The 26829-nt window shown below is 47.2% G+C and overlaps 1 protein-coding gene across 3 annotated transcripts in view; it reads left to right on the top strand.

The window, feature by feature from the left end:
• Positions 1-19509, top strand: part of LOC128347714 (zinc finger protein 883-like) — a 36285-nt gene extending 16776 nt beyond the window's left edge. Inside the window, exons 1-6 of one of the 3 annotated variants that reach the window (XM_053302732.1) lie at positions 3781-4059; positions 5610-6223; positions 7068-7179; positions 8569-8654; positions 8837-8963; positions 13831-19509. In XM_053302732.1, coding sequence (XP_053158707.1) covers positions 5765-6223; positions 7068-7179; positions 8569-8654; positions 8837-8963; positions 13831-15704 — 2658 coding nt within the window. In that variant the 5' untranslated portion in view covers positions 3781-4059; positions 5610-5764 and the 3' untranslated portion in view covers positions 15705-19509. Of the gene's footprint in view, positions 1-3780; positions 4060-5609; positions 6224-7067; positions 7180-8568; positions 8655-8836; positions 8964-13830 lie in introns of those variants that run through there. The other 2 variants (XM_053302733.1, XM_053302734.1) reach the window with 2 other exon arrangements.
• The last annotated feature ends 7320 nt before the right edge of the window (positions 19510-26829 follow it).

Genomic DNA, 26829 nt, shown 5'->3' with positions numbered 1-26829 from the left:
AGACATTGCAAGTTAAAGTTTCCATCTTAACTGCTGTGTCTTGTAGGCAAGGAAAGCTCTGTGCAGTTTCACATATTAAGATTGTTTACAAAGTAAGCTCTATGCCTCACTATGGTCTTGGTCTTTAAAGTTGACACTGGCTTGGGGAATTTGATCAGGCAGAAATTCAACAGGTGAATATTCGTAATAGTAGGTGCTGCTTCCCCAAACACTTGCTAAATATACAGTTAATGGATTTCTGCCTGATGCATCCATAAAAATGCTTTCCCACTAGAACAGCAAGTGTGTTGAACCTCCATGCAGAAATGTCTACATGTCCCATTTTCTCAGTCACTTGCTCAACAAACCAGATTCAGCCCACTTCGCAGCAGCCCTGCTTGGAGAAGTGGTCTACATGAGTGAGACCAAGTTGGATAGAGACACTATTCTAATGATCATTCTGTATAAATCTTATGGAAACATACAGATCTATTTTTATTCCAGTATTATTGATTCATTCATTCATTCATTCAATTTCTAGACCACCCATCCAAAAATGGCTCAAGGTGGTATATTATAACGCATGCAACTGCACAGCCTTTTAATAGCATGGTTTTATTAAGAGTCTATTAAAATATCAGTGTATGGAATCCAAATACTTGGATTCTCTGTTAATGCTTGCATATACAGAGTTTTGTTTTCTCTTGTCTCTGGAATATATACCCAGGAAATCCCTTCGCATTCAGGGTGAGTAGAGCACTCCCACTGTCCATCAACACTCCCACTCTCCATCAACACTCCCACAGTCCACCAGTGGTGGCAGGAATCTCCTCCCCACATGGGCATGGGTGCCAACTCCAAAAGTGCTCTGTGCTGCCTCCTCTGCACCCACCAATGGGACGATTTTCAGGGCACGGGTGCCAGGCAGCTGCTCCTCCCCTCACCCAATTATCAGCTGTTCTGCGGTTGGACCAGGCTGACTGAGGCATAGCATTGTGTGCACCTGCTTCTGCCTTCCTTGCCTGTCCGCCCACCAATTGCAACTTTTCTCCCAGCGCAGGAATCCCAGGTTCAAAGGGGCAGAGTGGTGCCAACAAGCATGAGTACTGCACAGTGTGTGCACATGTGTGCCTGCCACCTGGAGAGAAGAGCTAGTCTTGTGGTAGCAGGCATGACTTGTCCCCATAGCTAAGCAGGGTCTGCCCTGGTTGCATCTGAATGGGAGACTTGATGTGTGAGCACTGCAAGATATTCCCCTCAGGGGATGAAGCCGCTCTGGGAAGAGCAGGTTTCAAGTTCCCTCCCTGGCTTCTCAAAAATAGGGCTGAGAGAGATTCCTGCCTGCAACCTTAGAGAAGCTGCTGCCAGTCTGTGAAGACAATACTGAGCTAGATAGACCAATGGCCTGACTCAGTATATGGCAGTTTCCTATGTTCCTATGCTGAGTTTGGCGCCTCCACTGCTGCCAATGACCCCCTAGAGTCATCCGGGCTTCTGCTGCTGCTCCATCCAGGTATTTTTGACCAGACTGTTTTCTACTAAGCTGTGTCCTGATTTGATTAGTGTGTATCCTATTTTTATTCAAGAATGCTGTGTGAAACCATGGGGTGGGTGTGAAGTACTGGATTTATGCACAAGCTAAGTAAGCTACAGCTTAGGGCCTCACATTATGAAGGGCCTTTTGAATACCAAACCCCCCCTCTAAATTTCAAGTATTACTTAACTAACTGAAAAATAAAGGGAAAAGGCAAAAAAGAGTCATGAACAGATATTAATATTCTGATAAGACAAATTTATACTTATCTGGCTACACAATTATCATATTGAGTTTATAAATCTGTGCAGAAATAACTGTGTATCAAAGTTTTATTTGACCAGGGCTCAGTTTAGACCATCACTCACCATCAGAGTTACAGGCAGCGTTCAGTGATCAATGCAGCAAGGAGCAGGAAGAGTCATGCACTGGGGTAGCACAACCCATTTTTGTAATGCTAGTGGGGGGAAGGAAAGGCTGTGCCATCAAGTTGTTGTCGACTCCTGGCAACCACAGAGCCCTGTGGTTTTCTTGGTAGAATACAGGAGGGGTTGACCATTGCCATCTCCCATGCAGTATGAGATGATGCCTTTCAGCATCTTCCTATATCGCTGCTGCCTGAAATAGGAGTTTCCCATATTGGTGTGTTTTGGGGAAACACACCAATGGGGATTCAGACCAAGAGCCTCCTGCTCTCTAGGCAGGTTGCTTCCCCGCTGCGCCACTGGCTGTAATGCTAGGGGGGCCTCTTAAGCTTCATATAGCTTAGGGCCTCAGCATGTCTTAATCCAGCTGTATGTGTCCGTTTCATACACTAATGTTCCACAGTGGGCTTTGTGTGCTCAAGAATGCTGTGTGAAACCATGGGTGTGCGTGTGTGCGTGCGTTTACAGATGCAGCAATATGTTTCATAGTTGTGTGCTCAAGCATACTGTGTGAAATCCCTGTTGTTCTTACAAGTTGCTGCTGCACTAATATTCCACTTGGTTTGTGAATGATCCAGAGACTGTGTGGATTGGAACCATCATGGGGCTTAGTTTTGGGTTGTTTTTTTAACAAATCTCTCACCTACCTGTTTGTTTCAAGTCTGCCTTATAAATGTTTCCATCGCCCGGTGCGATTTGGAGAAGATGCAAAGTACCAATTGCTTGGCTTTAGCTCTTGGAAGTAATGGAGGAACTTGGATCTCTTCAAGAGTGCAAGGAAATCTGTTTATTTGGGAATCTGTGTGTGTGTGTGTATAGAAGGAGTGGACTTGTTTTCTGTTGCAGGACCAGAAATGGTTTGAAAAAAATCACCCAGAAGGGTGGGGCGGGGCTCTAAGGCAATTGGGTCCAGGGGCCAAAATGACCTAGCTGCACCCCCGCCCCAAGCCTATCTTCTCCTTGCTGCCTTCAGCTCCACAAATGTGCACTGATGTCAGTGCATCCAGATTCAGAGGAAAGATTATTTATTTATTTATTTGTCACACTTGCATACCGCCCCAAACTTGCGTCTCTGGGCGGTTCTGAACAGTTAAAAACACATACAGAAACAGATGAAAACAAATAAAACCTGACAATTTAAAAATCAATCACGAAATTGTCCCCTGCTAACTGGGCAAAGAGGCACCTTTTAACGTGATGATTCTCTTTATTTAGCAGGGGGAGAGTAACTGGCCCTATCCACCCCCAGCACAGTACCTCCAGTGACTGCTGCTGGTGTGTGTCTTAAGTTTCTTTTTAGAATGTGAGCCCTTTGGGGACAGGGATCCATCTTATTTGTTTGTTATTTCGCTGTGTAAACCGCCCTGAGCCATTTTTGGAAGGGCGGTATAGAAATTGAATTAAATAATAACAACAACAACAACAACCTATACATTATCAAGAAGCTGAAAAAGCCTGAGTAAAAAGAGTAAAAAGTAAATGGGTTTTTAAATATTGAACTGGCGGGACTGCAAAAAGGGGGACGAAAGACGCTCCCCCATCTGGGTGCTGGAGGGGACCGCTGGGTGGGTAAGAATCCCAGGCGACCCCCCTGCAAGTTCCCCATCAGCAGCTGCCTCCTGCCTTAGCTGCCCCATCCCCCGCCTCTCTCCCTCTCCCCGCCTTTCTTGCCTTATATTTTCCGCGCAAGCGTACTTTACATTCTCCAGACCCCTCGGAGGGGTGCGTGGCGCGGATGGAAGGGAGCAAAGCCGGAACCTCCTTCTCTCCCCCCACCCTCTAGCTCCCTCTCTAGGATTCTGTACTCCTTCCCTTTAACCCTTAGAGCGTCTCTTCCCAGGAAGCAAAAGAAAGGGAAATCTCCTCCTCTTCCTCCCCGCACTGCCAACGCTGAAGAGGAAGGGATTTGCTTAAGGGGGATGCTTACAGGAACAGAGACTAATTGGAAGGTTGGATCTGCCTTGCGGGGGCCCTTTCCCTCCAATCCACCCGCCCCCGCCCGCCGCCGCTTGATTGGTAGCATCTCCCCCGCCCACGTCCCCGGGATTCAGTCCCGTGCACCCTGCCTGCACTTTGCACTCTCCGGATTCCTGCCGGGAGCTGCTGCTGCTGCTGCTACAGGTGAGAAATGCATGGGGGGCGGGGATGGGGCAGGAAAAGATCCTTGACCCCTTAGTTCAGGTTTTCTCCAGAGGGACCTCCCTCTTAACCAGCTGCGTCCTGCAAAAACCAGAAAGCAAGTGGGCCGCAGCCGCACTGGGGCATTCGGCCCCGAAGGGATTTTTCTGGGCTGGTGGAGATCTTCGCTGGGTACTCCACAGAGCGAGGTATCTGCGGCTCTTCTCAGACTTTGATACCGCTTTTCTGCCTGTCATGCTCCAGAAAGAGGCATGATATCTTTGCTTTCTTTTGGAGCAAGTCCTCCTAAACGGCGCATTGGGTTGCTAAGGAAAATTCCCTGCATGGGGAAAGCTAGGATATTAAGACATCTAAGCTTGGGTTCTGCTCTAGATGGACTGGTTAGCCTACCTAGGTGCAGAAAGACTAGCACATGTATGCATGGTTGGGTGAATAACCTTAGTTCCATTCAGACATTATGAGGTACGTGCATACAGGTATCTGGACACATGCATGTGTTTTTTCTGTGAATGACTCCTCCATCTGCATTCATTTTAAGTGTGAATCTGAATACAGACCCCTAAAAATGCAGGGTACAGTTGCAAAGTGCACTGCTATATATGTGTTCAACATAATGTGGGGATAACTGTACCTGTGTACACTGATCACCTATTGTACATGTGCTGAAAATAATATGAATATGATGGATATTTATATACCACTTTTCAACAAACCTTCCCAGAAGTGGTTTATGCAGATATAAGTAAATAAAATGACTCCCTGTCCCCAAAGGGCTTGCAGACTAAAAAAGAAACATAAGATAAACACCAGCAACAGCCACTGGAGGGATGCTGTGCTGGGGATGGATAGGGCCAGTTGCTTTCCCCCTGCTAAATAAAGAGAAACACCACTTTTAAAATGTGCCTCTTTGCTCAGTTAACATGTGGATAGGGCTTCTAACCAAAGCTATTCCTGGAGATATCCCCCCCCCCGCCAAACCAATATGTCTGAAAATAGGTAACTGCCTTATACTGAGTCAGACCATTGGTCCATCTAGCACAGTCTGCTCTGATTGTAGCAGCTCTGCAAAGTTCTAATTGCCTGATCTTGAGCATGTTTGCTGCTGGCGTTTACTCCCAGGGAATTGTGCAGAGGCTATCAGCTAATTAAACAAATGCCTGTTCTGAGCTCAGCCAGTGTTGCGTAAATTGTACTGTCCACAGAAGCGAGAGCCCTATTCACCCATTATTTTCAGCATCCACACAATGAGCTCATTCCTCCTATGCTGACAAATTTCACCATCAAGACATTTTCTAACTATAAGCCATGGTAGCTACACTCCTGATTTCTGGTTCTAATGGCAGAATGTGATCTGTCTGTCTCACCCTGAAAATAGGGCTGCTATTACAGGCTGGTCATACAGAACTTTTTCTCAAATTTATTTATTTTTAATGGAAGGGAGGGGAAAATGTTTTTGAGAGAGGGTCTGGTGTGACATTGGTGTTTTGTGGCTTTTTCTTTTTTCTGATTCTTGAGATTTGTTTTCCTCTTAGGGAGAAGCTGAGTTTTGCATGTGAACTATTTGCTTGGATGGGAACGACAATAACAAAGAAAGACTCCTTGGCCTTGGGAGACTAAGCAGTGGCCTCTTCACACTCTTCCTGCCCTGGAAATTAAAGCAGCGTTGCTTCAGGGAGACATTTGGGCCATGTTGGGAGCTTCCCCTGAGCACAGGGAGAAAATGGATTTGCGAGCCCCAGCAAGTAATAAAGCAGGGGAGGGGGCAGAAAAAGGCCCACAAGCCATCCACTCTGGGAGTGACAGCGAATTCTGGGAAAGGACTATGCAGAGGATCCTGGGAGGTGCCACCACCAACTCAGAGGCCCAGTGCTGGAGATTCAGACAATTCTGCTACCAGGAAGCCGAGGGACCGCGACAGGTTTGCAGCCAACTCCACCACCTTTGCTGTCAGTGGCTGAAGCCAGAGAGACACACAAAAGCTCAGATGCTGGACCTGGTGATCCTGGAGCAGTTCCTGGCTGTCCTTCCCCCGGAGATGGAGAGCTGGGTCAGAGAGTGCGGAGCGGAGACCAGTTCCCAGGCAGTGGCCCTGGCAGAAGGTTTCTTCCTGAGCCAGGCAGAGGCCAAGAGGAAGGAAGAGCAGCAGGTGAGAATGTTTGATCCAGGTTTGATCCAAGGGGCACAGAATGGGTGGGACAGTATGCTCATAAGTGCCCTCAGTTCCCCAACTTGGCCTGGAAAACATCCAGAGAAGGAATGTCCCAGTCTTGCTAGGCTAGTGGATCTGGATGTGTCTAGGGAGAGCCCTGCTTGGTGGAAGGCAAGACTATTGGGAGGGGCTGGATGCTCCTGCAAATAGAGCCAGAGGTTGTTTCTTCCCAGCAGGCAGTAGTCCAGCGTTTCCAGCCTTTAAAATGACTGTGCTAGCAATGGAAGCTGCAGGGACTCAAGCTGCATCAGCTTAGGGACATAGGGAGAAAGCTGCCTTCTACCCAGTCAGACTACCCAATTCATCTAGCTTAGTATTGTCTGCACAGACTGGCAGCGGCTTCTCCAAGGTTGCAGGCAGGAATCTCTCTCAGCTCTACCTTGGAGATGCCAGGGAGGGAACTTGAGACCTTCTGCATGCAAGCAGGCAGGTGCTCTTCCCAGAGTGGCCCCATATCCTCAGGGGAATATCTTACAGTGCTCATACATGCATGCTTATCAAAGGGGTCAATTCATGCTTGTTACCACCAGACCAGCTCCTCCCTCCTGCCACTTCCTTAGTTGGTAGGTTTTTGGATTCTGAGATGCTGTGTTCTGAGATGCCCTCTTCTAGTTCCTTTATATTGCCTGTGTTGGGTGAATATCTCAATCTACTGGTCCTCATGCACTTCACTAAGAAAGCCAGAGCTCCTAGTGGGCTGCATGATGTGTGTGATGAAAATATCCCAAACGTAAATAAACCCATTCCTTTTTAAATCCCTCTTCATTTTCTCCTGTTTTAGGCACAGGGGACTTTAGCCAAAGTGGCCACTTATCTTCCAAAGGCCAAGGAGGCTCCATCAGGCGCCAGGCAGGGGATCATGCAGGAGGGTGATGGTGCTTGCCCCTCCCTGGGTAAGGATGGTGTCTTTCAACTTGGCTTCTCGTTCCCTCTCTCCTGAAATCTGTGCACTGTTGGTTTTTTCATTTCCTTGAGCCTGTGTTAAGAGATTATTCTTATTATTCTTCATTCGATTTCCATACCTCCCTTCAAAAAATGGCTCAGGGCAGCTTACAGAGAGAAATCACAAATAAATAAGATGGAACCCTGTCCCCAAAGGGCTCGCAGTCTAAAAAGAAACACAAGATAGACCCCAGCAACAATCACTGGAGGTATTGTGCTGGGGGTGGATAGGACCAGTTACTCTCTCCCTACTAAATAAAGAGAAACACCACGTTAAAAGGTGCCTCTTTGCCAAGTTAGCAGGGATTAATTAGATGGCGCTCTTATGTTTTCTGTAGTTTCCCACCATAACTCCAAACCGATGCTTTGAATTTTTCTGAAACACAGTATGCAGATAGACTGATTTCACTCAGGTTACTGAAATGAAAAATGCCTATAAAGCATAAAATACTTTCTGACCTCCTTTGGAGGAGAGGATGTCTTCATTTTGAGCTACAAGAGTAAAACATGACACATATACAACTGTTTTGAAGATTTATTTAAATCAACGCCACTGGAGAAGGCTGAGAAACAGCTGAAACACATCTGGCGTATTGCAGAGAATTATTGGACAAATCCATCTGAAACTGTGGATATTTTCATAGGGATTTTTGAGATATATCCATGGAGCTCTATTGAGGGCATCATATTGACTTTTATTGCACCAACTGGAAATGACAGAGGAAATATTCTCTGGATTTTTTTTAGAGGTTATATTTATATATCTCTTATGGTCGGAGTATATTTTTTTAATATGTGAGTAATTTGAAAGATTTTAGCATTTGGGATCTATAACTTGGAACTAGGTAAAGGGTGCTGTCGAGTTGGTGTCGACCCCTGGTGACCACAGAGCCCTGTGGTTTCCTTTGGTAGAATACAGGAGGGGTTGACCATTGCCATCTCCCTCACAGTATGAGATGATGCCTTTCAGCATCTTCCTATATCGCTGTTGCCTGATAGAGGTGTTTCCCATAGTCTGGGAAACATACCAGCGGGGATTCGAACTGGCAACCTCTGGCTCGCTAGGCAAGTCATTTCCCCGCTGCACCATTAAGTGGCACCTTGGAACTAATTAAGTGTTATTATTTTTTATGCAATTTGGATTAAAGTGGGATTTTTTGGTCAAAGACCGTAAATAAAATATGATGATGATGATGATTAAAGTGGGATACCTCATGGTTTGTGTTGTTTATATATTTAAGATTGAGATTTTCATTTGGGTTCTTTTGTGTATCACTTTCTGTTTCTTTAAACCCATTAAAGGGGTTTTAATTTGACTAACTCCTTTGTTCTCCTCACAGGCAGTGAAATGACCCTGGCGACTCTTTCCTGGCCTTTTGCCCTTGATAGTGAAGTGAAAGGGGTTGCTGTGCAGTCACTGGATCAGGTAGGAGAAGAATCTTTGGAGAGAGAGGCAGGCCTCACTCTGGCCCTGAAAGAACCCTTCCCTTCCCTTCCCTTTCAGGCAATGCTGGAAAACTGTTACTGTTGCTGAGGAAACTCCTCCAGAAGAACCTTGAGCCTCCACTTTTCTCACAGTGTAGAGAAAATGCCTTCTTTGTCTTTTAGAGTCCAGTGACCTTTGAGGAGGTGGCGGTGTGTTTCTCCGAGGAGGAGTGGGCTCTGCTGGATCTAGGCCAAAGGGCCCTGCACATGGAAGTCACAGAGGAGATTTCTGCACATCTGGCCTCTCTGGGTAAAGCTCAATTTGTTCCTTGGATGTGGAAGGCAGGAATTGCTGCTCTTTCCAGTCTGTATCAGTGCACTGTGGGGATGTCCTGGAGGATGTCAAAAGCTGGCCCATGTGCCTTGGTTATTCTATGGCGGAGTGTGCACACACTACAGAACCAGAGTTCCAGCCAAGCTGCCGCAGCCCTGATTACACACGAGTCCTCCTTCTGGCCTTGGGATGGTATACCAAGATGGTCTGTGATGTACAAATCCATTAATCTTGGTATATCAAGATTCCATGCCCTACTTGTGTCATGGAACCGGAGAGCTGGTCTTGACTTGTCCCCTTAGCTAATCAGGGTCTGCCCTGGTTGCATATGAATGGGAGACTACATTGTGAGCATAGTGAGATATTCCCCTCAGGATGGGGTCACTCTAGGACAGGCCTGCTCAACTTAGGCCCCCCGGCTGTTTTTGGACTACAACTCCCATAATCCCCAGCCACAGTGGCCAATAGCCAGGGATTATGGGAGTTGTAGGCCAACATCTGCAGGAGGGCCAAAACTGAGCAGCCCTGCTCTAGGAAGAGCACCTGCATGTTAGCATACAAAACGATCCATGTTCCCTCCCTGGCAGCATCTCCAAGATAGGGCTGAGAGAGACTCATGCCTGCAACCTTGGAGAAGCCGCTGCCAGTCTGTGTGTTGTTGTTGTTGCTGTTGTTGTTTACACAGTCAGACAGGTGTTATTGACTGGTTTGTTTTATCCAGACATTGAGTCCTTCCCAAGAGTGGTGGTGGTGGTGGTGGTTGTTTACATTTATATCCCGCTCTTCCTCCAAGGAGCCCAGAGCGGTGTACTACATACTTAGGTTTCTCTTTCACAACCACCCTGTGAAGTAGGTTAGGCTGAGAGAGAAGTGACTGGCCCAGAGTCACCCAGCTAGTTTCATGGCTGAATGGGGATTTGAACTTGGGTCTCCCCGGTCGTAGTCCAGCACTCTAACCACTACACCATGCTGGCTATAGTTTAGACAATACTGAGCTTAGATAGACCAATGGTGTTCCTTCTAACAGGGATTTCCAGATGTTTACTACAACTCCCAGAATCCTCAAGCAAAAGCCATTGCAGCTGGGGATTCTGGGAGTTGAAGTCAACATCATCTGGGAATCTCTGTTAGAGGGAACACTGGCCTGACTCAGTATATGGCAGCTTCCTGTGTTCCCTTCTGTAATTGAGGTTTGAAGTGAGGGATGGATGTCCAGTTTGGTGCTGCAAGTAGGGTAGAATATGCCAAGACTGGTGAGTTTTTACGACACGCCCAGCCTCAGTATATTGTTCCCTGGACCAGAAACAGGACTTGCTTGAGGCTACAACAGCTCAGCCGAACCACCAGTTTCATGTTAGGTATGAATCTGGTCTATGTGTTTAAAGAGAGAGAGAGAAATGAGTCCTAACTGTTGCAATGTCAAATAACCACTAGAGGCCGCTTGCAGCCTTCTTTGCAAGATATGTCTGTATTTCCCTGAATCCAAGACTAATCCCCCCCCCCCTTCTTTGATGTTAGAAATTGGGAGGTTATCTTAAATTCAGAGCCCTCTTCCTTTTGAATAATTGTAAAAGGAACTGTATTCCTTTTGAATACAGGTATAACCTGTATTTAGCCCGCATTGTTTAAGGGGGTTGTTTTGCATTCAGAGTTGCCTTCTATTCGGGTAAATACAGTGCACTAAGCTGACCCTACAAGGCAACATTTCTAAACCTCTAAAGTGAGCAGTAACACTCTCCCAAGCTGGCAGAAGCCTGGGTTCACTTCAGCCCTAACCTGGTGGCCTTGTGGTAACTACGTTTGGTGGTGTCAGACATGGTTGAATGGGGAGCTTCCCTCCGGTTGGGGCCTCTTCGGCTGCCGTGAGGAATATATCAAAGCATGTTTAGCAAATAACAGTCACCTTCCAGTCACAGACCAGCTCTCCTAGTCCCAGGCAAGCACCCTGGCTCTCCCACTGCCAGCCCTGCTGTGTAGGACATGAAAGATCATTTGCCATCCCTTCTTGACCCTTTCTGTGCCTGAGGGCATTGCGGTGGTTTAGGAACATAGGAAGCTGCCATATACTGAGTCATACCCTTGGTCCGTCTAGCTCAGTATTGCCTTCACAGACTGGCAGCAGCTTCTCCAAGGTTGCAGGCAGGAGTCTCTCTCAGTCCTATCTTGAAGATGCCAGGCAGGGAACTGGGAACCTTCTGCATGCAAGCAAGCTGATGATGCTCTTCCCAGAGCAGCCTCATCCTCTGAGGGGAATAAGAACAGCCCTGCATGATCAGGCCCAAGGTCCATCTAGCCCAGCATCCTGTTTCACACAGTGGCCCACCAGATGCCGTTGGAAGCCTACAAGCAGGAGTTGAGGGCATTTATTTTATTTTTATTTATTTATTGTTGGATTTATATACTGCCTTTCATTAAAAACAATCTCAAGGTGGTTTATAAAAGTTAAAAAACATACAATAAAATGACAATAAAAATATTAAGCTAAAAATATAAAAACAAACCAAATTTAAAATCTTTAAAATACAAACATAAAAAATGATACATGAGGAAAAACACATAGAAGCAGCAATAAAAACAATCATGTAAAAGCCTGGATAAAAAGCCAAGATTTAACAAGCTTTCTAAAAACTGTGATGGGAGTCTGAGGAATGAATGGCCACTGGGAGAGCATTCCAAAGTCTGGGGGCAGCAACAGAGAAGGCCCTGTCTCGAGTGCACGACAGCCGGGCCTCCCTCATTGTTGGTACCCGGAGCAGGGCCCCCTCAGATGACCTCATCAAGTGGGCAGCAACACTTGGAAGCAGGCTGTCCCACAGATACCCCAGGCCTACACCGATAAGGGCTTTAAAGGTCAAAACCAGCACCTTGAATTGGACCAGGAAACGAACTGGCAGCCAGTGCAACTCTTTCAGAATGGGTGTGATGTGCTCCCATCAGGCAGCTCCAGATAAAACCCTAGCCGCCATGTTTTGCACTAGCTGCAGTTTCTGGATATTCTTCAAGGGCAGCCCCACGTGGAGCGCGTTACAGTAAGTATTGGTTTATTTCGGCTAGGAGCGCGTTACTGTAATCCAGCCGTGACATGACTAAGGCATGGGTAACCGTGGCCAGATCTGCCTTCTTGAGAAAGGGACGCAGCTGGCGGCACTAGCCGAAGCCGTGCAAAGGCACCCCTGGCCACCGCCTCCACCTGAGCTTCCAAAAGCAGAGCTGGGTCCAGTAGTACCCCCAAGCTGTGTACTTACTCCTTCAAGGGGAGTGCAACCCCATCCAGAACTGGTAATATCTCCTCATCCCGATTGGCTCTCCTACTGACCAACAGTACCTCCGTCTTGTCCAGATTCAATTTCAGTTTATTAGCCCACATCCAACCCATCACGGCCTCCAGCCCTCTCCCCTGCAACTGGTATCTTACAGTGCTCACGCATTGGATATCTTACAGTGCTCACGTATTTAGTCTCCCATTCAAATGCAACCAGGGTGGATCCTGCTTAGCAAAGGGGACATTGCTAAGCAGCTCTCCACCCATTTCTCAGTTTGGGCTGGCTGAGATAGGCTCTCTGAAGCTTTGTTACATCTGGAACTGCGGACGCTCTTTTGTTAGTCCCTTTTCTCCAAATGAAGACTATCGGTTCACAAACTTGACTTTCCCTTCTGGGTGGAAGTAGGAGGAGATCAACTTGTTGAGGCCTCCAAGGAAGGAGAGAGATCGGCAGGTAGTTGCTTTTCCATGTAGTGGGAAGCTCTGCCTTGCGGATCAGGCTACGGGTTCTGGGGGCAGGCCTTCCTTTCTTTTGGCTCCATATCATAAGAACATAGGAAGCTGCCTTATCCCGAGTGATTGGTCCATCTAGCTCAATATCGTCTACACTAGAGATTCTCAATGTTGGGTCCCCAGATGTTATTGGACTTCAACTCCCATAATTCTCAGCACCAGTGGCCTTTGGCTGGGGATTATGGGAGTTGAAGTCAAATAACATCTGGGGGCCCAACGTTGAGAATCCCTGGTCTACACAGACTGGCAGCGGCTTCTCCAAGTTTCCAGGAAGGAATTTTTCTCAGCCTATCTTGGAGATGTCTGGCAGGGAACTTGGAACCTTTTGCATGCAAGCCTGCAGATGCTCTTCCCAGAGCAGCCCCATCCCCTCAGGGGAATACCTTAGTGCTCACACATGTAGTCTCCCATTCAAATCCTGTGGATTTTTTGATGGGAAATATGGGTGGTTTGGTGACTGTACCTCATTCCACACTCTGAACACTTGTATGGTTTATCTCCTGTTTGGATTCTTTGATGGACGTTTAGGGTATGGTTGTGAGGTTGCTGAATATCTTTGAATGCTTTAAATTGCTGTGTTTTTGTTTTATTTTGTCTTTAGTGTGTGTGTTTTTGTGAACTGCCTAGAGCAGGGTTTTTTAACCTTGTGCCCCCAGATGTTTTTAGACTACAACTCCCATCATCCTCAGCCACAAAGGCCATATCTGGAGGTGATGGGAGTTATGGTCCAACAACATCTAGGGGCCCAAGGTTAAAAACCCTGGCCTAGAGCCTTTGGAGTCAGGTGGTATTAATTAATTAATTTAATTACTTAATTAATAACATCTGCAGGAGGGTGGCAGTTTGGCAGCCCTGCTCTACGCTGACTAGCAGCAGCTGTCCACGGGTTCAGATGGGTAATTCTTAGCCCTACTTGGAGATGCTGCCAGGAATTGAGCCTGGGACCTCCTGCATGCCAAACAGATCCTTTCCTACTGAGCTACAATCCTTCCCCAAAGTTCATTGGACTTTCCCCCTGATCTGTGGCTCCATTCTTTCCTTGCCAAGTTTCTCTCTTTGTTCTTGCAGGTGACAGGAGGGAGTGCAAAGAAGAGAACACCGTTGCTTCTGAAGAGGCAGATCTCCATGCAATTCCAAACCAAGAAGAATGTCACAGAGGAAAGAAAAGGCTTAAGATCCCTCTGCGTGTAAACATGTTAGTTAATAAATCGCACCCTAATGCACATCATAGAATCCATCCAAGAGGGAAACCATATCAGTGCTCTGAGTGTGGAAAGGGCTTCAGTCAGAGCATGCAGCTTCTTTCACATCAAAGACTCCACAGAGAACAGAACTCATTGAATATGTCAGAATGTGGAAAGAACTTGAGCGGCAGCTCAAGCAATGAGTACCAGGGAATCTTCACAGAAGATAAACCTTATAAATGTTCTGACTGTGGAAAGAGTTTCCATTGCAGGCAAGTCCTTGTTTACCATCAAAGGAATCACACAGAAGATAAACCTTATCGATGCTCAGAGTGTGGAAAGAGCTTCTGTCAAGAGAGCCACCTTATTTTCCATCAGAGAATCCACACAGGAGAGAATCCATTTATGTGCCTGGAATGTGGAAAGAGCTTCACTCGCAAACATAGTCTTACTGTCCATCGAAGAATCCACACAGGAGACAAACCATATAAGTGTTCAGAGTGTGGAAAGAGGTTCAGTCACCAAACAACCCTTATTTCCCATCAAAAAATCCACACAGGAGAGAAACCATATACATGTTCAGAGTGCGGAAAGAGCTTTAGCCAGAATGCACACCTTATATTGCATCAAAGAATCCACACGGGGGAAAGACCATATCCATGCTTGCAATGTGGAAAGAGCTTCAGCCAGAATGCACACCTTATATTGCATCAGAGAATCCACACAGGAGATAAACCATATACATGCTCAGAGTGTGGAAAGAGCTTCAGAGATAGTTCAGCCCTTATAACACATAAAGGAACCCACACCGAAAAGAAACCATATACATGCTCAGAGTGTGGAAAGAGCTTCAGTCGCAACTCTAACCTTACTATCCATCAAAGAATCCACACAGGAGAGAAACCATATCAGTGCTTGGAATGTGGGAAGAGCTTCAGTTACACCTCTAGTCTTACTATCCATCAGAGGGTACATACGGGAGAGAAACCCTATACATGTCCAGAATGTAATAAGTGCTTCAATTGCAACTCTAGCCTTACTATCCATCAGAGAATCCACACAGGAGAGAAACCTTATACATGCTCAGAGTGTGGTAAGACCTTCACTTGCAATTATAGTCTTACTATCCACCAAAGAATCCACACAGGAGATAAGCCCTATACATGCTCAGAGTGTGGAAAGAGCTTCAGTTGCAATTCTAGCCTCACTATCCATCAAAGAATCCACACAGGAGAGAAACCCTATGCATGCTCAGAGTGTGGTAAAAGCTTCAGTTCCAATTATAGCCTTACGATCCATCAAAGAGTTCACACTGGAGAGAAACCATATAAATGCTCAGAGTGTGGAAAGAGCTTCAACCACAGCTCTAGTCTTACTACCCATCAAAGAATCCACACACAAGAGAAACCATATACATGCTTAGAGTGTGGGAAGAGCTTCAGTCTCAGCTCACGGCTTACTTACCATCAAAGAATCCACACCGGGGAGAAACCGTACACGTGCTCCAAGTGTGGAAAGAGCTTCTGTCGGAGGACAGATCTTACTGCTCACCAAAAAAGAATCCACACAGAAGAGAAATCATCCGAATACGGAAAGAAGGTTGTCGGGATCCAGCCATACCCAGACTTTGAAGAGGCCTCTTCTGGGAAGGAAGAGGCACTGATACCTTCTCAAGCCACTGGCACTGACCAAAATCCCATCGTGACCATAGCCCTTTTTGGGCAGCTGGAGCTTGCCCCTACAATGGGAGAGATGTAGCACCCCCTGGACCCTCCTTCACAATCCCCAGGAGCAGTATCAATGTTTGATCAGGGTTGAGGTCCAGTCCCACTGGCTGCCTGGATGCCCAAGTACTTCCTTACTTTTAGTCTACTCTGGAGGAGGAGCTGGCCAGCCCAGGTGCAGACCCTGAATTTGGACGCAACGAGTTCCCGGAAGAGCTGGGGCTTTCTGTTCTTATAAGCTGTTCAGTATCAGCCAGGCACTCACTAATGGAACAGTTCTACCTGTGAGAGCCTCTAGGGCTTGCCGGCTGAACATGATCATGTTTAATTTGCAGGGGAGCAGGGGCCTCCAAAGGCCTTTGGGTCAGGCTCCAGAATTACCTAGGTGCACCTTTGGGTCCAAGTTCCCTGCTCCTCCAGTCTTCTGCATGGATCTGCTCTTGTTTCCTTCTCCTTTCCTTTCTTCTTGCTTTCCCGTTTGAGCCTTCCACTTAATTGTGTTCTTCCTTTCCCCTCACGTTAGCTCCAGGTTCTGATTTTGACCTTCACCGTTGACCCACACCCTGAGCTGTGTGCACTTTGCTTCCATTAGGCCACTGATATGGCTTGGAGGAGTCTGGTGAAGTGAATGAGGGTCTAGGGCAGGGCTTCTCAACTTCGGCCCTCCTGAAAATATTGGCCACTGTGGCTGGGGATTATGGGAGTTGTAGTCCAAAAACAGCTGGGGGGCCAAAGTTGAGTAGGCCTGGTCTAGGGAGTGTAAAGAAGAGGATTCCCCCCTGGAGGGTTGGTGGAGGAAATATCCCAGGCAGAGCAATGAGATGGGTGGCAGAATGTCAGAGAAGGGATCATGCTATGTTTTGGAGCACTGTCCTTGCATCCCTAAGGGTTCCACCTCTGGGGTTCCTCACCTGAAGGAACTCAAAAGGTGGGCTGGGTGAGGTCCCCCCCCCCCCGATCTTGGAGAGCTGCTGGGATTAAATAATCCAACAGCAATCGCCAAAAAATCCAAACCAACAAATGGCTAATAAAAAATGAACACAAATATGTTATCAATCCTATTAAATTCAAAATATTCCCTGATCCTTTCTTTAATATATTTTATTACTTCTGCATTTTTAAAGTCTCACTGAATTAAATTTCCACTGATTATATTTTGGAGCAGGCATTCGATCTATAATATACCTAACAGAAAAATTTAACAGAAAAAAAACACACACCAGGAAATTAGCCTTGGGCCAATTTCTGTTGAAGTTGTTATCTTGACCAATCTAGGAGATAAAAATTTCCTGTCAATCCTTGAATAGCTCTGTCTAGGTATAGTCATATTCCTTGAGGGAGTAATATTTCCAAGCATCCATTAGATGATGTTGATCTAAACTAGAAGAAACATTTTTGGAAGAACATCTACTAAAGTCATCTTATTAGATCTCTAATTGTGAGTTCATTATGCCATTAAAGTCTTCTCCTGGGATTAGCTCCTCTTCAGTAAATGCACTGATATTCTGAAAAGCTCATTATAAAAAACTGCCTCTGATACATTTGGTGTGTAGATATTTACCAGGGTTATTTTTTTAAATCCAGAATTAATCCTTTTAACGTCGCATATTTACCTTCAAGATCTGTTGGTTGATCTAAACATCTAAAGTTTAAGTTTGTTCTCAATAAAGTTGAAACACCTTGAGTTTTAGTATCAGTGCAAGCCTCATAGATCTCATAGCCACCTAAAGCTTTAAAGAAGTGTTTATATAACTTTTTCAAATGTGGTTTCTTGGATAAACACATCAACTTTTTCATTTTTAACCATTGTGCTATCCTTTCTTGTTTTAATGTTGTTGTTTAAACCATTGACAATTTGAGACAAGATATTTAAAGTCATTGTTATGTTTGTCAGTTAAATCTATACAACTTCTCTATTCAAAATATAAAGACAAAAGAGAGTCTTTATAAATGTACTGGTTGTCTTGAAATCCTTAGTAGATGTTGTTTAATATCTCCCTCTAGTTTCTGTTCCTGCTTTTCAACTCTATTTTATTTATTTATTCGATTTATTTCTATCCTCATCCTTACTCTGAATCTCAACTATGTCTGTATTCGGGGTCCTTTTGCCTCCTTGAAGTTTAGTTTGGGATTTCTTGAGGCTCCCTATCAGGAGGAAGGTGGTTTTATTGGCTACTAGTCTGGTGGCTATAGGCCAGCTCCAGCCTCCGAGGCAAGATGCCTCTAAATACCAGCTGCAGGGGAGTAACAACAGGAGAGAGGGCATGCCCTCACCTCTTGCCTGTGAGCTTCTTGGAGGCATCTGGTGGGCCACTGTGCGAAACAGGATGTTGGACTGGGTGGGCCTTGGGCCTGATCCAGCAAGGCTGGTCTTATGTTCTTCTGCCTGGGCGGGACCATGAAGCTCTTTCTTAGTAAATAATATAAGCCAAGATGGACCAACAATCTGACTCAATCAAAAGCCACATCCTTAGTTTGTACCTAATTCCAGATCTCAGTCCTATAAAGTTAATGAGGATGGGGACTGAGTGAAATGCTCTTGATTGTGAAGTCATGGATGAGAGAGCAGCAAGGGGGAAACTTTGTTTTTGTCTCTGTCAGTCATATGAACAAAATGAGAGTACGGACTCCCATAATGGGAGTCATACTTTTTCTTCTTGTTCTTTTTCACTTGCTCCATGACTTTCTCCAATTCTTTGGTGTGTGTTTTCTTTCCCCTGGAGAAAAGCTCAGATTGAGAGCTGGAGACATTCAGTTTTGCTTGTTAGGTATTTGTTTCTTTGGAGACTACAGTAAAATACTCCATGACCAAGTTCCATTCGCCTTGCAAAAATTAGCAGTGGACTCTTTCTACGACGTTTGACCTGGAAATAAAAACCACGCAAGTTCAAGCAAGGAGATATGTTGGTTTCTTTGGGAGTTGCTCTTTAGAACACAGAGAAAATGGATGCACAAGACCCGACAGACAATTATAGGAAGGGATAGAAAATGCCTGTTGACATCCAGGCTCAGAGCGCTGGGGAATTCTGCATGGAAAGAACTGTGCCGAAGATCCCGAGTGGAGACACCAGCAGCCCAGATGCCAGAGACTTTCTGGTCATTAATTCTCAAACTTGCTCTATGCTACCCACTGGGCAAGTCAATGAACTACTAACTGTGGTAGCGGAGCGTCTTCAAGATTTGGAGGAAGATTGTTGCATCCTGTTCTCCGGAGGTGTTAATTGCTTCAAGATCCTCAGTCTTCAATCTCAGGACTGAGAGTGGGACTGGATGGCCTCATGGGTTCACTTGCTGCTTGTGAAAGTGCAGCCTCCATCCTGCCAGCCACTGAAGACGCTGGTGAAAGGCTGCAGGAGAGGAAGGGGTGATTCTTTTGTGGGGTAGTGGAATAATTGAAGGAGGGATTTTTACCAAGCAAGGAAAGAGGGACAAAAACCAGGAGACCCCTTCAGTAGCACCACAAACCAGGAGACCCCTTCAGTAGCACCACTGGCTGTGAGCATCACTCAGTGGACTCCTGAGTGAGGTTCTGGGTCCAAAGCAAGTGATGTACCCCTGCGCTGAAGGTAGAGAGTGAGCTGTGACCATTAAGGGTGGGTGAGGAAAGTTAGCCCGGGAAGAAGGGAAGAACTCGCTTGGGGCCTCCAGTTTATTATCTTGGCATGGGGGCGGAGGGGGGGCACCTTGCAAGCATCCTTTGGTGTAATACAGACTTGCTTTCTTTCTTTACAAAATTAAGGTCGCATCAATGACTGAATAAAAATACAAGCATACACAGGAAAACATGTAAAACGTGCACGTCAGCAAACAGCAATAAAAACTATATACATTAAAGCTTACTTACCTTATGAAATGCTTTTACGAGAGAATGGCTTTATAACTTTCCCTAAAATCCTACCGTGCAGGCTGCGGCTTCCAGGGAGAGGGAATTGGACAGTATGGGGGCCAGTGCAGAGGAGGCCCTGCTTTGAATTTGGGTGGACTTCAGCTGGAGTCCATTGTGTACGGCCCCTCCCTGTGGGAAGAGACTCTTGCAAACTTTTCTTGCACTGCGGTGTGCCCCAACAGATAATAGCAGATAGTGTCTGTCTACACACACACATCTGGTCTGTTAAACTATGTATTCTGTGTGCATTTGTAGTAGGAGTAGTAGCTTGAATATTTTAAAAAGAGAGCCAGCGTGGTGTAGTGGTTAGAGTGCTGGACTAGGACCGGGGAGACCCGAGTTCAAATCCCCATTCAGCCATGATACTAGCTGGGTGACTCTGGGTCAGTCACTTCTCTCTCAGCCTAACCTACTTTCACAGGGTTGTTGTGAGGAGAAACTTCAGTATGTAGTACACCGCTCTGGGCTCCTTGGAGGAAGAGCAAGATATAAATATGATGATGATGATGAATAAATAAAAACAGCTATCATAACTCCGTTACATATGTTGAAGAGGGAGCTCTGGGGCAGAACTGGGACCAGTGTGTTGAAATGGCAAGGAAGCAGATTTAGGATAGACATTAAGAAGACTTTCTTAACTGTAAGTCCCACTGCAGTTGGACAGTGGTGGGATCTCCTCTGCGGGAGTTTTTAAAGCGGGCTTGGCATATATGTGCAGCCGTTTCCTGCACTGAGCAGAGGATTGGACTAGGAAGGAAGGTGAGCTGGTCCTGAGTTGTCCCCTTTGCTAAGCAGAAGGCCCCAGGTTCCCTCCCTGGCAGCATCTCCAGATAGGGCTGGGAGAGAGTCCTGCCTGCAACCTTGGAGAAGCCGCTGCCACTCTGTGTACTCAGAAGCAAAACATAGCTGACAAGCCGCTTTTCCCCCTGACCAACCCCAGCCCAGAATCTAGAGGGCTAGCCAAGTCATCTGATGTTCTAGGATCCTCTTTATTAAGTATAGGAGGGGTGGGGTGGAGAATGAGAGGGGGTAGGAGCTGGAGAAAGCTCCCCTCTTTTCCTGGGAGCTCCCTGAGATGAAGAGGGGGGCAGATTCCTCCACCCACCCTCCAAGAAATGGAGATGGAAGTTACAGAGAGCTGTGGAGCGTTAAGTTTGCTTTCTGCTGCTCCACCTGGCTGAGGGGACTGCTGGGTGTGCGGGGGGTGGGGCTTCTGATGCTTGACCTTTCCATCTGTTGGGTCAGGGCCAGGGTGGATTTGATTTAAATCACTAGCAGGGTGGATAAAAATCAATGATTTTTTTTAAAAAAATAAAATCTGATTTAAATTTTTAAAAATCTGATTTTTTGATTTTTTTTAAAAAAATCATTGATTTTTATCCACCCTGCTAGTGATTTAAATCGTGATTTAAATCAGTTTGATTTAAATCAAATCCACCCTGGTGAGGGCAGCCCTTCCAGCCCCTTGCCGGCCTCCCTGCTCCCAAAACCACCTCTGTGGGTGGGTGGGTGCTTCCCTGGGTGGTAGAGCAAGACACTGCCACAATTAGACAGGAGGAATGAAAGAAAACGCTTGGGCGCGCTGCTCCTGCTAAACCCCTTCCTTCCGGGGACTGGCGGCTGCGGTTGTCCTGGGCAGTGGTGTTCTCCTGCCAGTGCTTCGCCTTACTACTCTCTCGGGCACCTCGCTCCTCCCCTCCTTGCGGCTTCACCTGCCCTCTTCCCTCAGCCTTTTCTCCTTGCTGCCCCCACCACCGTCAACCACAAACCTGCTCTGTTCCTTCTGGGTAGATTTCTTTCTGACTGGCGGGCATGCATCGTGTGTGTGTGTGTGTGTGTGTGTGTGTGTGTTATTATTTATTCAATTTTTATACTGCCCTTCCAAAATTGGCTCAGGGTGGTTTACAATAAAACAAAAACCGGTTAAAAGCAATCAACAATTAAAAATTATAAAATACCATAAAACAATCAAACAATAAAACCATTTAAAAATCCTGAAAAACAGGTACAATTAAAACCCTTTAATACAATTACACACACATACACACACACCACACTCTGCAGCCATTCATTCACACACACACACACACACACACACTCGGACACACACAAACACACACACAAACACACCACACTCTGCAGCCATTCATTCCCTCTCCCTCTTTCTTTCTGACTGGCGGGCATGCATCTTGTGTTTGTTATTATTATTTATTCAATTTGTATACCGCCCTTCCAAAATTGGCTCAGGACAGTTTACAATAAAACAAAAACCAGTTAAAAGCAATCAACAATTAAAAATTATAAAATACCATAAAACAATCAAACAATAAAACCATTTAAAAATCCTGAAAAACAGGTACAATTAAAAACCTTTAAAACAATTACACACACGACTGCAGCCATTCATTCCCTCTCCCTCTCTTTCTTTCTGACTGGTGGGCATGCATAGTGTACACCCCCCCCATATGGCACAATCAACCCCTCCCCAATCTTACAGCGGGTGTATGATCCCTCTCCCCACTTGCTGATGTTTTCAGCAAACAGTGAGACACAACCCCTCCTGTTCCTGCTGCTGTAACTCCATGCAAGCATCTTCGCTGAGCCCCTTCTTTATTTTTATTTATTTATTACATTTATATCCCGCTCTTCCTTCAAGGAGCCCAGAGTTATGTTTGTCCCCGCAAGATATGTGACTGGCCCAGAGTCACCCAGTGAGTTTCATGGCTGAATGGGGATTTGAACTCGGGTCTCCCCGGTCCTAGTCCAACACTCTAACCACTGCACCACACTGTCTGTCTGTCTGTCTGTCTTGCTCTCTCCTTTATTTGGCAAGGAGTACTATAGGGCCTCCAGATGCAAGGAAGCCATCATTGTGCTCTCAGCCAGGAGAAGGAGCTATTCTTGCTCTCCTTCCCCCTCTCTGCTGCCCACTCTGCTGAGTCAGCTCCCTTCCCTGCAGATCCACACACTTTTCTATTTTAAAACAAGTTTCTTCTCTTCCTGCCTGATGCTTCCTTTTCCCCTTTTGTCTCTTCCTTCTTTGCTCATGCAGTCAGGCAAGGTACAGAAATGCTGGGGAGCGGGGCATCCATTGGTTCAACCCTGCTTTATTATTACTACTATTATTACTATATTATGTATTTATTAGATTTCTATTCTGCTCTTCCAAAAATGGTTCAAGGCGGTTTACACAGAGAAATAAGAGATAAATAAGATGGATCCCTGTCCCCAAAGGGCTCACAGTCTAAAAAGAAACCTAAGATAGACACCAGCAACAGTCACTGGAGGGGAGCTTGGAGGGAAGGATCTACCGTCATCTGAACTTTGCCTGCACCAAATAAGGGGACGTTGAGAGGCTGAGGGGTCATCACCTTAGGTAGGGTGTCTTTTGCTCTTTTTGCTCGGCCCCCTGCCCCCATGCAAGTCCAACCCCACAGGTGCCTGTCACCTGCTGCATCTCAGCCTCCCTAGGCTTTTTAATCCAAGGCATCATCAGCCTCTAGAATCCACCTGCTCAGACCACTGTACAAAGGCTGGCAGGAGGGGAAAACTTGAGAGTGCCAACCTGCAAAGGGGTGGGTGGGTGGGTGGAGTAGAACCCCTTGGAGTTCCCTTGTACAGCTGTACATGGACATACTGGACACACTGTATTTACCTGAATAGGGACGTGCACAAAACCAGAAAACCCATCTTGGCCCTCATCGAACCAGATTTGAACCAGGTCCAGCCCGATTCCATAGACACTCGAGCTGGCAGCTGGGCCCAGTTTGGTTTGAATCAAGCTGGTTCAAGTGGGGCTCTGAGCTTTACTGGTAAATCCTTATTGGATTTACCAGTGAAGGGGAAGGAGCAGAGGGCTTTCCTAAAACTAGTTGGGGCAGGAGGGAAGTAAAGTTTTACCTTAAAAGTGCTTGCAGCTGCAGCAGCCACTGCAGTCACGGCTGGTGGTGGTGGGGCAGCAACTCTTTCCACCCGACTGGAGCAGGCAGGGCTGGTTCCGGCCTCTGTGCATGTGTGGAGGTCATTTTAGAGGTCTCCACGCCTGAGCAGAGACCCAAACCGGCCCTGCCTGCTCTGGCAGGGGTGTGGTGGAGTCAGGGAGAATGAAGGTCTTGGGCAAGGAAGACATCGGTCTGAGGAAGAGGGAAATGCTCTTTTTAGAAGGGACCCCTTCTGTGGAAGATGAGCCCATATCCTCTCACACAGGGGATACTCTTGGGGGGGGCTCCTTGTAGTGGGCGATTCGATCATTAGAGTTATAGAGAGATGGCTTTGTGACTCGTGTGTTGACCGCACGGTGACTTGCCTGCCTGGCGCGAAGGTTGCGGACATGACGCAGTGTCTAGATAGGCTCCTGGGCAGTGCTGGGGAGGAGACAGCTGTCGTGCTGCACGTCGGCACCAACGATGTGGGGAAATGCAGTCGGGAGGTCCTGGAAGCCAAATTTAGGCTGCTCGGTAGTGTATTGAAGTCCAGGACCCCCAAGGTAGCATTCTCAGAAATGCTACCTGTTCCACATGAGACAGACAGAGCTGAGGGGGTTCAATGCGTGGATGAGGCGTTGGTGCTGAGAGGAGGGGTTTAGATTTGTTAGGCATTGGGCCACATTTTGGGGCAATTAAGGTCAGTACAAAAGGGACGGGCTGCACTTGAACCGAGATGGAACCAGATTGCTGGCGCTTAAAATCAAAAAGGTTGTAGAACAGCTTTTCTGTTAGGGCTAGAATCCAACAATATCTGGAAAACAGGGGCAATGGGGCGGCAGGGAGGTACGCTGCCGCCCCGATGGTTCCGTGTACATCCCTAGTATACGCTGATGGGATCTGAGCTGTCGGTGACTGACCAGGAGAGGGATCTTGGGGTCGTGGTGGACAGCTCATTGAAAGTGTTGATTCTATGTGCGGCAGCTGTGAAAAGGGCCAATTTCATGCTAGGGATTATTAGGAAGGGGATTGAAAATAAAACGGCTAATATTATAATGCCCTTATACAAAACTATGGTGCGGCCACACCTGGAGTACTGCGTACAATTCTGGACACAACATCTTAAAAAGGACATTGTAGAACTGGAAAAGGTGCAGAAGAGGGCAACCAAGATGACCGGGGACTTAGAGCACCTTTCTTATGAGGCAAGGCTACAACAGCCGTCTGCAGTTGCCAGTTGCCACCAGCTCATCTGGTGGTTACTTAGGGATGGGCCTTCTCCATTGCTGCCCCAAGGCTTTGGAACACACTTCCTGCTGAAATAAGAGCCTCCCCATCTCTCACAACTTTTAAAAGGGCAGTCAAGACTCATTTGTTCACCCAGGCTTTTAATTAGATATTTGTTCACCCAGGCTTTTAATTAGTTTTTACCACCCTGTCCTGGACCAGGGGTTCCCAACTGGTGGTACTCCAGATGTTGCTCAATTTCAGTTCCCATCATCCCCAGTCATCCCAGTCATGATACATTGTAGCGGGGGATGATAGGAGTTGTAGTTCAACAACAGCTGGAGTACCACAGGTGAGAACCCCTAGATTCATGGGCTACCCCAAATGCTGCATTGCCAGAAGCCATGGGTAGACCTGGCTTCCACTGCCAGTGGCTGGGGAAGATGGTCTTGTGGTAGCAAGTAGGGATGTGCCCGAATAATTACGGCACCTCTTTGAGGAGGTGCTGAAATGATTCGGCTCCCTATAGCCATAACATTTCGATGTGGGGTGAGGGGGTCCTTTAAAAGGAGGCGGGCCAGTCATGTGTTCCTCCTGGAAGCTGCCCCCTGCGCCACTGTTCTCAGAAAAGCATCCCCATGAAAGTGGCAGCCACTGTCTCCTTTAAACTGGTGGTGTGGATACCATGCAAGGGATGCTGGTGGGAGCATCCCGTTAGGGATTTGCACGGAACTGGTTTGGAGGCCCTCCGAACCGGTTCAAAGGTCTGGTGGTTCTGCCAGTTTGCAGGTGGAGAGGGGGGATATCTTTAAGGATGGGGTAGGGTGCTCTTCCTACCCACCGCATTTCATTTCCTCCACCCACCGCATTTCTCTTGCCCGCGCTGCCTTTTAAAATGGTCCAGCAGGGCGGCAGCGTAACTCCTTGCCGCCCCGTGCCTCCTCAAACTGGAAATGACCAGAAGCGCCTGGTGCACATGGTGCTTGCTCGCGCGCATGGCGTGACGTGCGTACGCGCACCAGGCACTTCCGATCTGAGGAGGCATGGGGTGGCAAGGAGTTATGCTGCTGCCACACTGGACCATTTTAAAAGGCAGCGCCAGTGTGGGCAATGCAACAGGAGGGGCAAGAGCACCTTCCCCGTCCTTGGAGATATCCCCCACCACCTTTTGTTGTCTGTTCTGTGCATATCCCTGTGGTGGGGTTGTTTAAAGGTGCCAGTGGCACGGGCTGCCGCTTTCAGCACAGGCTTCCAGGAGGGACAGGTCGGCCCTGCCCGCCTCCTCTTAAGGGAACCCCTCACAGCCCTTGGGATGGTGCCGAAGCAAATCAGTGCACATCCCTAGTAGCAAGCATGAATTGTCCCTTTGCCCTGGTTTGCATTTGAATGGGTGAGGCATGTGTGAGCACTTTACGATATACCTCTTATGGGATTGGGCCGCTCTGGGAAGAGCATCTGCATGTGGAAGGTTCCAAGTTCCCTCCCTGGCCTCTCCAAGATAGGGCCCAGAGAGACAGGTCCTGCCTGTAACCTTGGAGAAGCCGCTGCCCATCTAGGGATTCTCAACGTTGGGTCCCCAGATGTTATTGGACTCCAGCTCCCATAATCCCCAACCAAAGGCCACTGGGGCTGGGGATTATGGGAGTTTAAGTCCAAAAGCATCTGGGGGCCCAACGTTGAGAATCCCTGTGTAGACAAACTGAGCTAGATGGACCAATGCTCTGATGTGGTATATGGCAGCTTCCTAGGTCTATGAGTGGGATAGAATAAACAAGTTGCAGGTGAGGCTTGTTCCCAAATCCCACCCCGCTCTGGCCGGACCACCTCTCCTCTGCCCTGTGTTAACCCCTGATGCATAGGCAGCTGTTCGTCTGGTCAGGTCTTGCCAGAACATGAGGGGGTATACTCGTGTGAAATAGGGGCCCGTAACCCAGAATCTGATTCAAGCAAGAGGAGGCAGCCGGGGTGGGGAGTGGCAGAGGGAAGGAGCTTCACTTGCGGGTGGCTCTTTTACCACCCTCTCTTGCTCCGCCTGCTGCTGTTTGCACCGGGCGGCCGCTGCTGGAGGCGGGGTAGCTAGCTACTCACGCGCGCACTCAAGTCAATTGCGGGCTTGGCGTTTT

Source organism: Hemicordylus capensis, chromosome 2 (genome assembly GCF_027244095.1).
Source record: "Hemicordylus capensis ecotype Gifberg chromosome 2, rHemCap1.1.pri, whole genome shotgun sequence".
In the NCBI taxonomy this organism is placed as follows: domain Eukaryota; kingdom Metazoa; phylum Chordata; class Lepidosauria; order Squamata; family Cordylidae; genus Hemicordylus; species Hemicordylus capensis.
Note: the sequence above shows the minus strand (reverse complement) of the source record. Positions and strands in the feature narration are given on the sequence as shown.